At 48.2% G+C, this 12,456-nt stretch overlaps 1 protein-coding gene across 10 annotated transcripts in view; it reads right to left on the bottom strand.

Annotated features, from left to right (window-relative positions):
- The window catches only part of PRPF40B (pre-mRNA processing factor 40B), a 241,553-nt gene that overhangs the window by 41,070 nt on the left and 188,027 nt on the right, over nt 1-12,456 (bottom strand). For 8 of the 10 annotated variants that reach the window (XR_014960471.1, XR_014960473.1, XR_014960472.1 and 5 more), the window contains 2 exons: nt 7,915-8,024; nt 5,821-5,937 (listed from right to left, as the gene is read on the bottom strand). Coding sequence is in view for 7 of the 10 variants with exons in the window: in XM_085600361.1 (XP_085456487.1) it covers nt 5,821-5,937; nt 7,915-8,024 (227 nt within the window). In the remaining 3 variants the exon portion in view is untranslated. The remainder of the gene's footprint in view (nt 1-5,820; nt 5,938-7,914; nt 8,025-12,456) is intronic. The other 2 variants (XM_085600363.1, XM_085600366.1) reach the window with 1 other exon arrangement.

The raw sequence follows: 12,456 nt of genomic DNA, 5'->3' as shown, positions 1-12,456 counted from the left end.
GTTTGTGTGAACCTGTATGAATGGCTCTTCAACGGTTAGTGCCTGGAGTTCACTAACTCTTCTTAAAGAGGTGATTGCTACTAGGAAAGCTACTTTCCAGGTGAGGAATTGAATCTCGCATGAGTGCAGAGGTTCGAAGGGTGGACCCATCAGGCGTGTGAGGACCAAGTTGAGGTTCCACATTGGAGCCGGTGGGTGGCTTGGAGGAATTACTCGTTTGAGTCCTTCCAAGAATGCTTTTATGGCCGGCACTCTGAATAAAGAGAGGTGCTGCCTGTTCTGGAGATAGGCTGATATTGCGGTCAAATGGACACGTATAGAGGTGTATGCCAGATTGCATCGGTATAGGTGTAAGAGGTAACAGATTATGTTTTGGATGGATGCGTCTAGCGGGTTAATGTCATTATTATTGCAATAAATGACGAATCTTTTGCATTTGGCTGCATAGCAAGCTCTGGTAGTGGGTCTCCTGGCCTCCTTAATGATGTCCATACAGTCAGGTGGCAGGTTAAGGTAGCCAAATTCTAGGACTTCAGGAGCCAGATCGCCAGGTTCAGCTGTTGCGGATCTGGGTGCTGAATCTCTCCATGGTTCTGCGTCAAATGCACGGGTTTGATCCGCAGCCTTTGATGCGGCACCACGGAAAGTTCGAGAAAGGTGGTGTACCATGGCTGGCGTGCCCACGTTGGAGCAACCAGGACGAGTGTCCGTGAGTGTTGTCTGAGTTTGCGTGCCACCAGTGGTATCAATGGTGCTGGGGGAAAAGCGTACGCAAATCTGCCGGACCAGTTCATCCATATCGCATTGCCCTGCGACTGCGGATGTGGGAACCTGGCGGCAAAGCTTTGGCATTTTGCGTTTTCGCTTGTGGCGAAGAGGTCTATCTCTGGATGACCCCACCGCTGGAAGTACGGTTGGAGTACTGATGGGTGCAGCTCCCACTCGTGCATCTGGTGGCTGTTTTCTGCTGAGCAGATCCGCCATCTGGTTGTCCTTGCCGGGGAGGTGTTCCGCCATGAGGAACATGTTCCTCTGAATGGCCCACTTCCACATGCTCTGAGCCAGATGAGACAACTGTGGAGAGTGTGTTCCTCCCTGTTTCTGTATGTAGTACATGGCGGTCATGTTGTCCGTCCGGATCAACACGACTTTGTTGCACAAGTGTACTTTGAATGCTTTCATAGCCAGGAAGATTGCCATCAGTCCTAGAAGGTTGATGTGCATCTTCTTTTGTTGTTTTGTCCATAGTCCCTGCACTGTGTAGTTGAGTACATGAGCTCCCCATCCCTGGAGAGACGCGTCCGCTGTCAGTATTATTTGTGGAACTGGCTCTTGGAACAGTCGGCCCTTGCAAAGGTTTTGTGGATTCCACCAATGCAGAGAGTTGTATGCCCGACCGCTCACCAACACTAGGTCTTTTAGTTGCCCTTGAGCCTGATTCCATTGACGTGCTAAGCACTCCTGAAGCCGGCGCATATGTAGTCTCGCGTGTGGGACTATGAAAATGCAGGAGGCCATCATGCCTATCAACTGCATAAACACTCGCGCGGGAAGGGAGTGTTGGGGTTTGAACTTGGAAATCAGCATTTGCATGCTGTTGATTCTCACTAAATTTGGCTGAGCTGTGGCCGCCAGAGTGTCTATGGTCGCACCTAGGTACTGTTGTACGTGTGCGGGTTGGAGATGTGATTTTGGGTAATTTAGTGAGAACCCCAGACTGTGAAGAAGGTGAATGGTGCGGGACATGTGGTTGGCACATTGCTGGGCTGACTTTGCCTGAACAAGCCAGTCGTCCAGGTAGGGGTAGACATGAATGTGTTGCCTCCGTAGATGTGCAGCCACAGTAGCTAGGCACTTTGTGAAAACCCTGGGCGCCGTTGTCACGCCGAAGGGAAGAACCTTGAATTGGTAGTGCTGCCCTTGAATAGTGAACCTGAGATATTTCCTGTGTGATGGGTGAATGGGTATGTGGAAATACGCATCTTTGAGGTCTAGTGTGGCCAGGAAGTCTCCCTGTTTGAGCAGTGGGAGGACTTGTTGCAGGGTGAGCATGTGGAAATGCTCCGAAAGAATATAGCGGTTGAGGGGTCTCAGGTCTAGTATAGGTCTGAGTGACCCGTCCTTTTTTGGTATTAAAAAGTACAGGGAGTACACCCCTGTACCTTGCTCGTGGACGGGTACGACCTCTATTGCGCCTTTTTGCAGCATACTTAGCACTTCCTGCTGTAATAGCGCTAAGTGCTCTGAGGACATAGGACGGTGTTTTGGGGGTATTGTGGGTGGAGTTGTGGTTAATTCTAGGCAGTAACCGTGCTTGATAATATCTTTGACCCACCTGTCCGTGGTGATGGAGTTCCACGTGGACAGGAACTTTTGCAACCTTCCCCCGACAGGTGTTGTGTGGTCGGGAGGAAGGGAGAGGGCGTCACTGTTTGTTCTTGGGAGAGGATCTGGTATTGCCGTATCCGCGTCCTCTGCCCTTTGTGCTTGAACCACGATATCCACCCCTGGTGTTTTTATCGTAGGTACTTTGGGTGTTGCCCTTGTTGTAGGTTTGCTGTGACCCCTGTCCTCTACCTGCTCCTCTATTGCCGGGGCGACGAAAGGAGCCACTCCGAAAGGTCTGCGTTTGGAGAGCCCCCATGGACTTTGCAGTGTCTGTGTCCTTTTTTATTTTTTCTAGTGTGGTGTCAACCTCTGGCCCGAATAAGTAGTCTGGGTTGACCGGCTGGTTGAGGATGTTATTTTGCACCTCAGGTTTGAATCCGGAGATTCGTAACCAGGCGTGTCGTCGTAACATGACGCTAGTGTTTATGGCTCTGGCAGCTGTATCTGCGGCATCCAGTGCACACTTGATGGATGCGTTTGTGAGGAGTTGTCCCTCTCTGATGAGGATCTCTGCTCCCTCTTTGTATTGGTCAGGGAGATGTTGTAGTAAGGTTTCTAGTGTGTCATAATGCGCTCGGTCGTAGCGAGCCAGGAGCGCCTGAGTATTGGCAATACGCCATATGTTAGCTACTTGGGCTGCAACCCGTTTGCCGGAGGTCTCTAACACCTTGGACTCTTTGTCCGGGGGAGGAGCATCCCCAGTCGTCTGCGAGTGCGCCCGTTTACGAGCATTCGCGACTACTATGGAATCCAGAGGCAACTGTCCTCTAATATAGGTAGGATCCCCAGGCGCTGACCTATATTTTTTGTCGATTCTGGGGTTTATTACTCTTGCCCTGGTGGGTTCTTTGGAAATGTCCTTTGCTGGTTTGAGGACACCTTTCAACATGGGTAGAGTTTTAATATGTCTTTCTGAGGATGCGAAAGTATCCATGAGAAAATCGTCCTCGATGGTGTCAGAGTGGAGTTGAACACCATGATTGGCCGCAGCACGTTCAATGAGGGCGTTGAATGCGGCAGTGTCCTCCGTGGGAGACGTTTTTGCACCATATAGCTGCGTGTCCTGCATATCCATAGGTGCGTTTGAGTCTACAGGGTCATCCCAAGCTTGGTCAGGGTCCTGTTGGCCTTCAGGGTCCATTTCTCCGGGGTAGGGGACGTGGTCACCTATGTAGTCCTCCAAAACGTCTGTTTCGGAGTGTGTCGGAGAGAAGGACTGTGGATCTTGGTAAGAGGTATGGAGAGGCTCGTAAAGAAGTGGTTCCGAATCCACTGGCAGCTTTTTCTTTAGTGGGATCCGGTAGGAGTCCAAAGCTGGCTCGGAAGTTATTTTCCTCTTGTGAAGCATCATTCTGCCTGTTGCGGCATCGATGATGTGTGATGGCGACGTCTCCGTAGGAGAGTGTTCTGCAGGTGTGATCCTGCTGTGGGTGACACGTGTTCTGATTTCGAACAGTTTTGGCGCCGTGGATGGTGGCAGGCCAAAAGTGATGTTGGCCGGTGCCGGAGAAGCTTTTTGAGCCTTTTTCGGCTCGGAGCTTGATGTGTCCTGGAGGGCCGCCTTATCTTTGATGCGTTGCAAGGATGCTGAAACTTGCCGCACCTGGAACGCGGACGGTTCTTTGGCGCCGACCGGTTCCGTTGAGGCAGGCGTGGACTTCTTCGGTGCCACGGGGTCATCGAGTCGAGGAGAGGTAGTAGCTGTCGACGGCGTCGATGATTGTGCCTTTGGTGCTGTTTTCGAAGTGGTGTGAGATCCAGCAGCCATTTTGACCTTTGTGGTCGGAGCCGATTGTTTCGGTGCCGGAAGCCGAGGCGGTTTGGCGGCACCGATGGTCTTTTTCCGTGCGTCGGCGCCGACGTCGGCTGCTGCAAGCTCGGCACCGAAGTCCCGTTTGGTGCGGTCGGTGCCGACGGGTTTGGCTGGCGTCGAAGGTGTGGTGGGCTTCGATCCGACCAGTGTGACTTTCAGTTTCGGTTTCTTCTGAACCGATACGGCTTTCGGTTTCGGTTTCGATGAAGGGAAACCAGCCGTTTTGGGTAGTAAAGGCTGCCGCTGAATGTCCGAGGCCGGACCAGAGGGCGGGGCCGAATGGATGCGGGATAGGTCTTGGGTAAGGCCCGAAGGCGATCCCTCGACCGGACCCATAGACTGACGCACTGGGATATCCACAGTCTGTACGGGTAGGCCTTGCTCATCACCGGAGCTACTCTCTTCGGCCCCTAAGGCCTCATTGTAGTCTCCTACCTCGGTGTCGGCTTCGTCTCTGTGAAAGAGTTGTTCTTCGACGTCTTCCGATCCGGAGTCGTGTTCGGAAGCGGGGCTGGAGGGTAGGTTCTCCACGTCTTGCACATCTTCGTCCTCGGCGTTGAAGATGTCAGTCGGGGCCGGTGCCGCTTGCTGCGCTTCGAGCCTCGCTGCTCGACGATTCCGGAGAGTCTTCTTGGATCAGAATCGGGCACAGGCCATACATGTGGACTCGTCGTGATCCGGTGAAAGGCATTTGTTGCACACCGGGTGGACGTCGACATGGGGATATTTCGCATTGCATACAGGGCACCGCTTGAAGGGCGTCCTCGATTCCATCGTCGATGTCGGGTCGATGGTCGGGTATGATGCGAAAAAGTTGGTCTGGAAGTTAGTAAACTAACAAATAACTATCGATACCGATCGGGAACAGTACCGACGCGAACTAAAGGCCTTTTGGCCTGTAAAAAGATTTTCCTAACTTGAGTCAAGATAAGCACATCCGAACCCAATGGCGGAAAAAAACAATCTGAGGATGGAGAGGATGCCCATGCGCACTGTAGTCCAGGGGAGGAGTCACCTATCCCAGGATACTTCGAAGACTCTTCCAGGACAACAACGTGCAAACATCCGGACCCAACACTGGGCGGCGATCTATGCACAGATATGAATTCAGCAGCCCACATGCCTCGAACACATGACTATGTTCATTTTCACACTATTCTCCCAACCACTTGTGTATGCTGTCTCAGCAGTCTTGACTACAAACGCACAACACCAATACACTTCCTTTATAGGTTGCCCTTCGATTGCACACTCTATAGCCACCAATACAAAAGCATCCTATCTCTCACTCTTTTTTCTTTCAATTTGCTACCAGGCATAGTATTCTCACACCTGATACCAAAATACCACACATCTCAGCCACATGAGAGATACACAAACTCTTCATTCCACTTCACTCTCATGGAGTGGTATGTTACCATTCTGGAAATGTGCTTTGGCACCTTGTCAGGGGTATGCATCACTGCATAAATACAACTACACAGCCCCAGCCGTAACTCCTTCCTCACCCCCAAACTACAAGTATTATTGGCGTCCCTGTCCTCCCTTCTTTGCCCCCTGTTTTTGCTCCATCTTCAGTTTGCTTCTACCTCCATGCGGCTTCTTCCAGCTGAGCTTACACTGTTAAAGGTGAGTTTAATATTCCCGGCATCCAGCGTTGCTGCCCGCTTGTCAAAACTGATGACATGTGCAAAATCCTCGAAAGTTGTGTTCACCTCTACACCGAAGTTGCGGTCCTACAAAGGTAAAGATGAAGAGAGATGCTTTCAGAGAGGGTTTCAATCAGGCAATCAAAATAGGACGATTCTGATGGCAAAGTGATTAAAGGGAGAGTCTAAAGCAGAAGAAGGTGGTATGTGTGCCAGAAGAGGAGTATGAGTGGTGCAACAGCTGTGGGCAGAAGGTAGTATCAAAAGCAGAAAGGTACAGGTGTGACAGTTGCAAACAGGAGAAGGGTGTATTAGATGCCGAAGAAGGAAAAGGAGTGCACTAGTCAAAGATTTAATTGTCCTGAAGATGAGCTATGAGAGGATATAGCTGGGGGAGGGGGGGCGGGGGGGGGGGGTGTTATCTTTGGGAGGATCGGGATTAGGAATATGAACTGTAGTTGTAGAATGAAGGTGGTGTCTGAGGCAGAAGGTTAGATATCTTCAAGACTGCAGTTGTAGAAAGGAGAAACTTTGGGCTGCTGTCCAAGAAAAGCTTGCAATTCCTGCTCGTAATTTAGAATCAAAACGTTTTCAAGAAGAATAGTCTTGCCCAGGAAAAGCCACCACGCCAAAACCTAATTTAAACTGGGTTAACTCGTCCAACCATGGCCAAGCAAACATCACATCTGTGTTTGATCAAAAGTTACCTCATAGTTTTATGTGATACCTCAGCTTGATTCTTCCGTTGATGGCATGCTTGGATCAGAAGCACCTGGAATCCTCCTCTTGAGTGTCCTGGGATCCCCTACTTTAGTATGTTGAGCACAAATCAAGGAACTTATGTGGAAGACACAGGGGCAATGGGGAGACTTAAGTCCTGGGTGAGGATATATTGACTCTACGAAGAGTTGATCTACTATAACGGGTAACCATAGCAATCAAAACTTATGATTTTCAAGTGATTGGATAAAAAAAAAAAGGAGAACTCTAAATGCCTGACGTGGTAGAAAGATTCTGTAAGAGAAGCTGCTTCCAAATAATAGCTCGGTTTTAACATCTACATTTTTTATAGCGCAGTCTAACATTTGAGCTCATCTCACCTGACTGTGGGGATGTTCTTGAGGGTGGTGAAAGAGGCATCTACATTGTCAAATTTTCAAAATTGCCAAATTTTTCCTGGTCCTATCTGAAGTATAGGGCTTTGTTATTGTCTATCAAGCAGATTCCATTATCATTCATTGGTGGAATGTAGAAACATTTTAGCTCTTATACCATCATTGGTTTACAGATTTGTTCCGCATTTACTTTGTACTGTACTCTTTTAAACCAATTAAATATCATTTTAATAAAGGTGTAGTTTTCATGGCAGTGTAAGTAAAGGATTTGTTACAGTTCCAACCTAGAAACCAATGTAGATCTATTTGAAAAGCTGTAAGAGCAGTGTGGCACTGGTGAGTAGGAAATATTTGCAACAAATATTCATAGCGTACCACTGTTGTTGAGGTCAGGGACAGACATTTTTGGCTCCTATCAACAGTACTGATTAAATTTCCTGGTGCTAAAAGATGCAGTGAATAGTGTCAAAAAAGGGAAGTCATATCTGATGCAGAGTGTTATTGTTCGATGACACACTCATCTTTCAAAACAGACTAATTGCTCAAAGATACAGACTGAAGAGCACTTAAATGAAGAATGAGAGATTCAGCAGAAAAAGTACATTGAGAGCTATCATGCTGTTGGCAGTATGGGCATGTCCAAGAGTAGGCGAGGAAGCAGTTGGGTGCAAGGGAGGGATTGCAGGGGTGGGAGAGAGGGCAGTCAGATGTTATGAATGATGCAGTTGGTGCAAGAGGAGCTGTTAGTTGGAGGGGAGAGTCAAGGGTATGAAAGGAGTAGAAGGTGCAAGAAGACAGATCACTTTGGTGCGGCTGAGGGACGCTGGTCAGGAAATGGAGTACCTGTGTGCAGGAGAACAAACCCTGAGTGTGGGAAAGAAAGCATTCACAGTCTAGAAAGCTGTAATTCACAGTTCTGATATCAAAAAGTAATCCTTGTTGTTCTTACTTTTAATATGTCTTTGACGATCTTCTTCTCGTCGTGGAAACGCGCCTTCAGATCCTCGACATAGAATTTGAACAGGTCGAGAGGAGTGGAGCCTGCGAGGAAGGAAAATGCTAGAACGGCTATTAGTCTTTACCAATCCATGCGAGTGAGTTCGACAGTGAGGGAAATGCTGTGAGGAGCGAAATGGGAGACACACTATTCAGAGAGTCTGAGACAATGCGGTGCTAGAAGAGGAAGTGAAGGACAGTAAGAGAGAGAAGGATGGATGGGTTGAGTTGGGATGAGAAAATGTGAGCTGAAGTAATAGACAGACTGACAAGGAGGGCTAGTGACAGAGACAGTATGAAGGAGACGAGTGTGAAGGAGAGAAGGATGTGTCAAGAACCAAAGAGTTCAGTTGAACTGTGTGAAGGAGAAGAATGAAAGAGATATCTGCCTCGAAAACCAGCCCTGTCCTTCTCTGCCACGGTATTGTGTTACTGGGTGTTTATTTACCTCTTTCTCCAGAACTGAAAGATCCAAGCATTAGCTACTGAATGTTTAGTATCCTATGAGAACAGCACAGGAGATGTGAGGAGACAAACACCCGGCAAAGCAGCTCTGTGTAATTCATTCCCTGAGCAGGGACATCAATGTCTTTGAGAACACAGGGTGCGGGATCTCTCTGGGTGCCTGATTCAGAGGCACATACCATTCTAGGGAGATGAGCCTTGGCTTGTGCACTGTAGCAATATAGCAGCCTATATGCGCTTACAAATGCAGCTGAAGCACGAATCATTCCTTTGTCTATTAATTCGTCTACTTAAAGCTGCATTCTGTAATTTTGAGAAGAGTCACTTTTTGTTTGTCTGGATTGAAAAATGCTATGTAGCTTTAGATTTTTAAAAATATTTCTGTTGAGCCTTCTGCAAAAACCAGGTTGTACAGGGGAAAAGGTTTCCATAGAATTGACTTTTCTGCAGAATAATTCCTCTGCAAAAACAGGATAGTCCTTCTTCCAGCTACGCTACAGCATTTCAGCATCTTTGGTGGCTGATCCTAGCACTAACGACAGAGATGAGCTAAAAAGTGATGAAAAATAAATGTGATGCCCAAGATAAAACTATATGTGTAGAAGACAGTTTCTGAAACCATCTCACTAGATGGTGGACTAATGCATAGCATGCACATCCAATATAGTTTTAAGTGCAAAACTACCAATGAATCGGGTACTGCGGCAGGAAAGCATGCAGTTCAGAAAAGTGCAAGATGTGCAACTGGAAAAATTCAATCCAAAATGTACCATACGCACACTGATTCGCAAAAGTGGGCTTTACAACTTTGCAAGGAAGATGTGGTATCAAAAGGATATCCCCTCTTCATTGTGAATCACAAGGATATGTATCAATACTTTGTGACAACAATTGTGGTAACAAATTATTGACTTGATACCAACAACTCCAAGGGATTGCTATCCATGCGCAAAGTGTAAACTGTACGTGATGGACTGCTTTCACTGTGAAAAGAGCTTCGATACTTTGACAGGTGTAGTAAGCACATAAGGAATATGTTATTTACCCTGTAAGCATCTGTTTGTGGCATGTGGAGCTGTAGATTCACATGTTCTGCATACTCCTGCCATCTAGTGTTGGGCTTGGATGTGTGCCACTTGTTTTTCTTCGAAGAAGTCTTTCAAGTCTCGATGTATGGTGACTCCTCCTGTGACTGGTAAGTTTCTCAAGGCTCGAGGTATGACGACTCCTCATATGACTGGTAATGAGAATGGGCATCAGCTCCACTGCTAGATTGTTTTCCAGCCAGAGGGGGAAGTCATAGATGGGTCATAGAAGAAGGAAAGAGATAACCATGCAAAAGAAAGAAGACATCTGCAACAACCAGAGGCTTTCGGGTAAGTTGATGGGCGCATGTGAATCTGTAGCACTACATGCCACAAACAGATGCTTACTGGGTATGTAAAGTATTCAGTTCGTGGCATGTGTAGCTGTAGAAATAAATGCTTTGCAATGAATGTAAAGCAGTTTTCTCCTTACTGGTGGCTAGCCGGCTGATGTTGCAGAAGTCTGAAGAAGTTTACATAAGAGCCTGGCAAACTTTGCTTGTTGGCGTATTAAGACATCCATATAGTACTGCTCGGCAAATGCGTGCTTCACATATGCCTGCTCGGATATGTCACCAAGGAAGGCCATCAAGGCCCTCTTCTTCCGGGTAGAGTGGGGCATGCAATTGTCATTTGACATTAGCGTAGCAAGTTTGAATGCACTTGACAAGCGATCTGGCTGTGCCTGCCTTACAAAAAGTGTGGCCTTAGTGTGGTTTAGTGAAAGCATCAAAGATTTGTTGAGTTTTGCAAACTTGCTTGGTCCTGTCAATGTAGCATATAAGGACCAGTTTGAAATCTAGTGTGTGGAGGGCTTTATGTGCTACTGAGTGTGGCTGTAAAAACACCAGAAGCTCAATGGTCTGATTACCGCGGAATGGGGATACTACCTTAGGCAGAGACTTTGGGTTAGTCCTAAGGAAAACTCTGTCCTTATGTACTTGGAAGAAAGGCTCTTCTAGGGCAGGAGCTTGAAGCAGGGGCGTAACACAGGCCCCCGCAGCCCCTGCGGTGCAGGGTGGGCCCCAAGCTCCAAGGGGCCCCCTCGGCACTGCACTCTAGCCGGAGAGCTCCTGATTGAGCCTGGAGGGGGCCCTTCTACCTACCGTGCAGGGAGGCCCCCTCACTTTTCATTACGCCAGTGGCTTGAAGTTCGCTCACACGCCTTAGAGATGTAATGGCAATGATGAAGGCAACCTTCCAAGACAGGAACTGGAGTGGGTAGGAGTGGAGGGCTTAGAAGGAGGGCCACTGAGTTGAGTTATGACTATATAGAGGTTCCAAACAAGAGCTGGAGGCACCCGGGCAGGATAACTTTTTTGAGTCCTTCCATGAAGGCTTCGATGAAGGGGTCCCTAAATAAAGAAGTGTGTTCACTGTTTTTGTAGGTAAGCTGCAACTGTAGCCAAGTGGGGACAAATAACAGTGTAGGCAAGGCCTGACATTTAAAGTTGAAGCAGAAAACAGACTGTGGGCCTAATTTACATTTTGGTGGGCAGGTTACTCCGTCACAATGGTGACGGATATCCGGTTTACCGAAATATAAATCCCATTATATCCTATGGGATTTATATTTCAGCGGACGGGATATCTGTCATGTTGTGACGGAGTAACCTGTCCGCCAAGATCTGAATAAGGCCTTATATCGTGGACCACAGGTTTCAGAGCATCGATGGGTTTTGAAAGGCAGTAATGGACAAACCATTTCCACTTGGCCTCATAACAGGCCGATCTGGTGGGCCTACGTGTCTCTTTTAGGATGGATATGCGTTCTGGGGCAGTTTGAAGTAACCAAACTCTAAGACCTCAGGAGCCAAATTGTAAGATTGAGCTGCCAGTGGTTCGGAAGCCTGACCGTGCCCTGGTTCTGTTGGAAGGTCTGGCCGGTTGGGCAGTTTCTCATGTCGAACTACATATAAATCGAGAAGAGTCGTAAATCAGGGTTGTCTGGCCCAGGTGGGAACCACCAGGATGAGCATGAGGACCGGTTGCCAAAGCTTCGGAACCATGTACAGAGGACATGGGAGAGGCAGGAAAGCATAGGCAAATATCCCTTACGAGTTAATCTATACTGCATTGGCCATGGACTGTGGCAGTGGGAACTTGGAGGCATAGCTTTGGCAGCTGGTGTTTTCATTGGTTGCGGACAGGTCTACATTGGGGAACCACCAACGACGGAAGTACAGGAGTAAGACTTGCTGTGGAGAGCCCACTTATAGACTGGCCTGCAAAGTCATTGTCCACTTCCAGAAGGCACTTCGCTAGAAGGTGTATGTTGTGGTGGTGTGCCCAATGCCAAATGTTCTGTTCTAGCACTGACAGCTGTTGAGAGTGCATGCCTCCTTGTTATATGGCTGTCATGTTGTCTGTTCTGATGAGGACTACCTTGATTGAACCTATCAGAAGAAGGCCTTGAGAGGTACTGAATATCCAGCAACTCCTGCTGATTGATGTGGAAGCCCTTTGGGTGGAGCACCCACATGCCCTGAACAGTCCTATCTTGCAGATGCATCCTGCAACCCATGAGGGATGGGTCCATTGTGATGGTCGCCTGCGGGAATGGGTCTAGAAAGGACCGGCCTTGCAACAGATTGTTGCAGTTCCACCACTGCAGAGAGCAATGGGTGCTGGCCCCCACCAACACTAGATCTTCCCAGTGACTCTCCGCTTGTGACCTTTGTGCTGCCAGGCACTCTTGTAGGGGGCGCATGTGTAACCTTCCATGGGTGGCTATTGCAATACAGGAGGCCCTCATGCCAAGGAAGCACATGACGTTTCTAACTAGTAAGTGGTGATGTGGCTGAAAAAGAGGCAGTACAGCTGATATGCTTGGAACCTTGCCTGGTTGAGATAGGCTTTCCCGGGCCTGAAAGGGTTGAAGATGGGATTTGACAGCATTGACGGTAAACCCTAAACCGTGTAAGAGATCTATTGTGCTTCGGGTG

This window comes from Triturus cristatus, chromosome 4_2 (genome assembly GCF_964204655.1).
Source record: "Triturus cristatus chromosome 4_2, aTriCri1.1, whole genome shotgun sequence".
Lineage (NCBI taxonomy): Eukaryota > Metazoa > Chordata > Amphibia > Caudata > Salamandridae > Triturus > Triturus cristatus.
The sequence above is the reverse complement of the archived record's forward strand: the minus strand, read 5'-3'. Positions and strand labels throughout refer to the sequence as shown.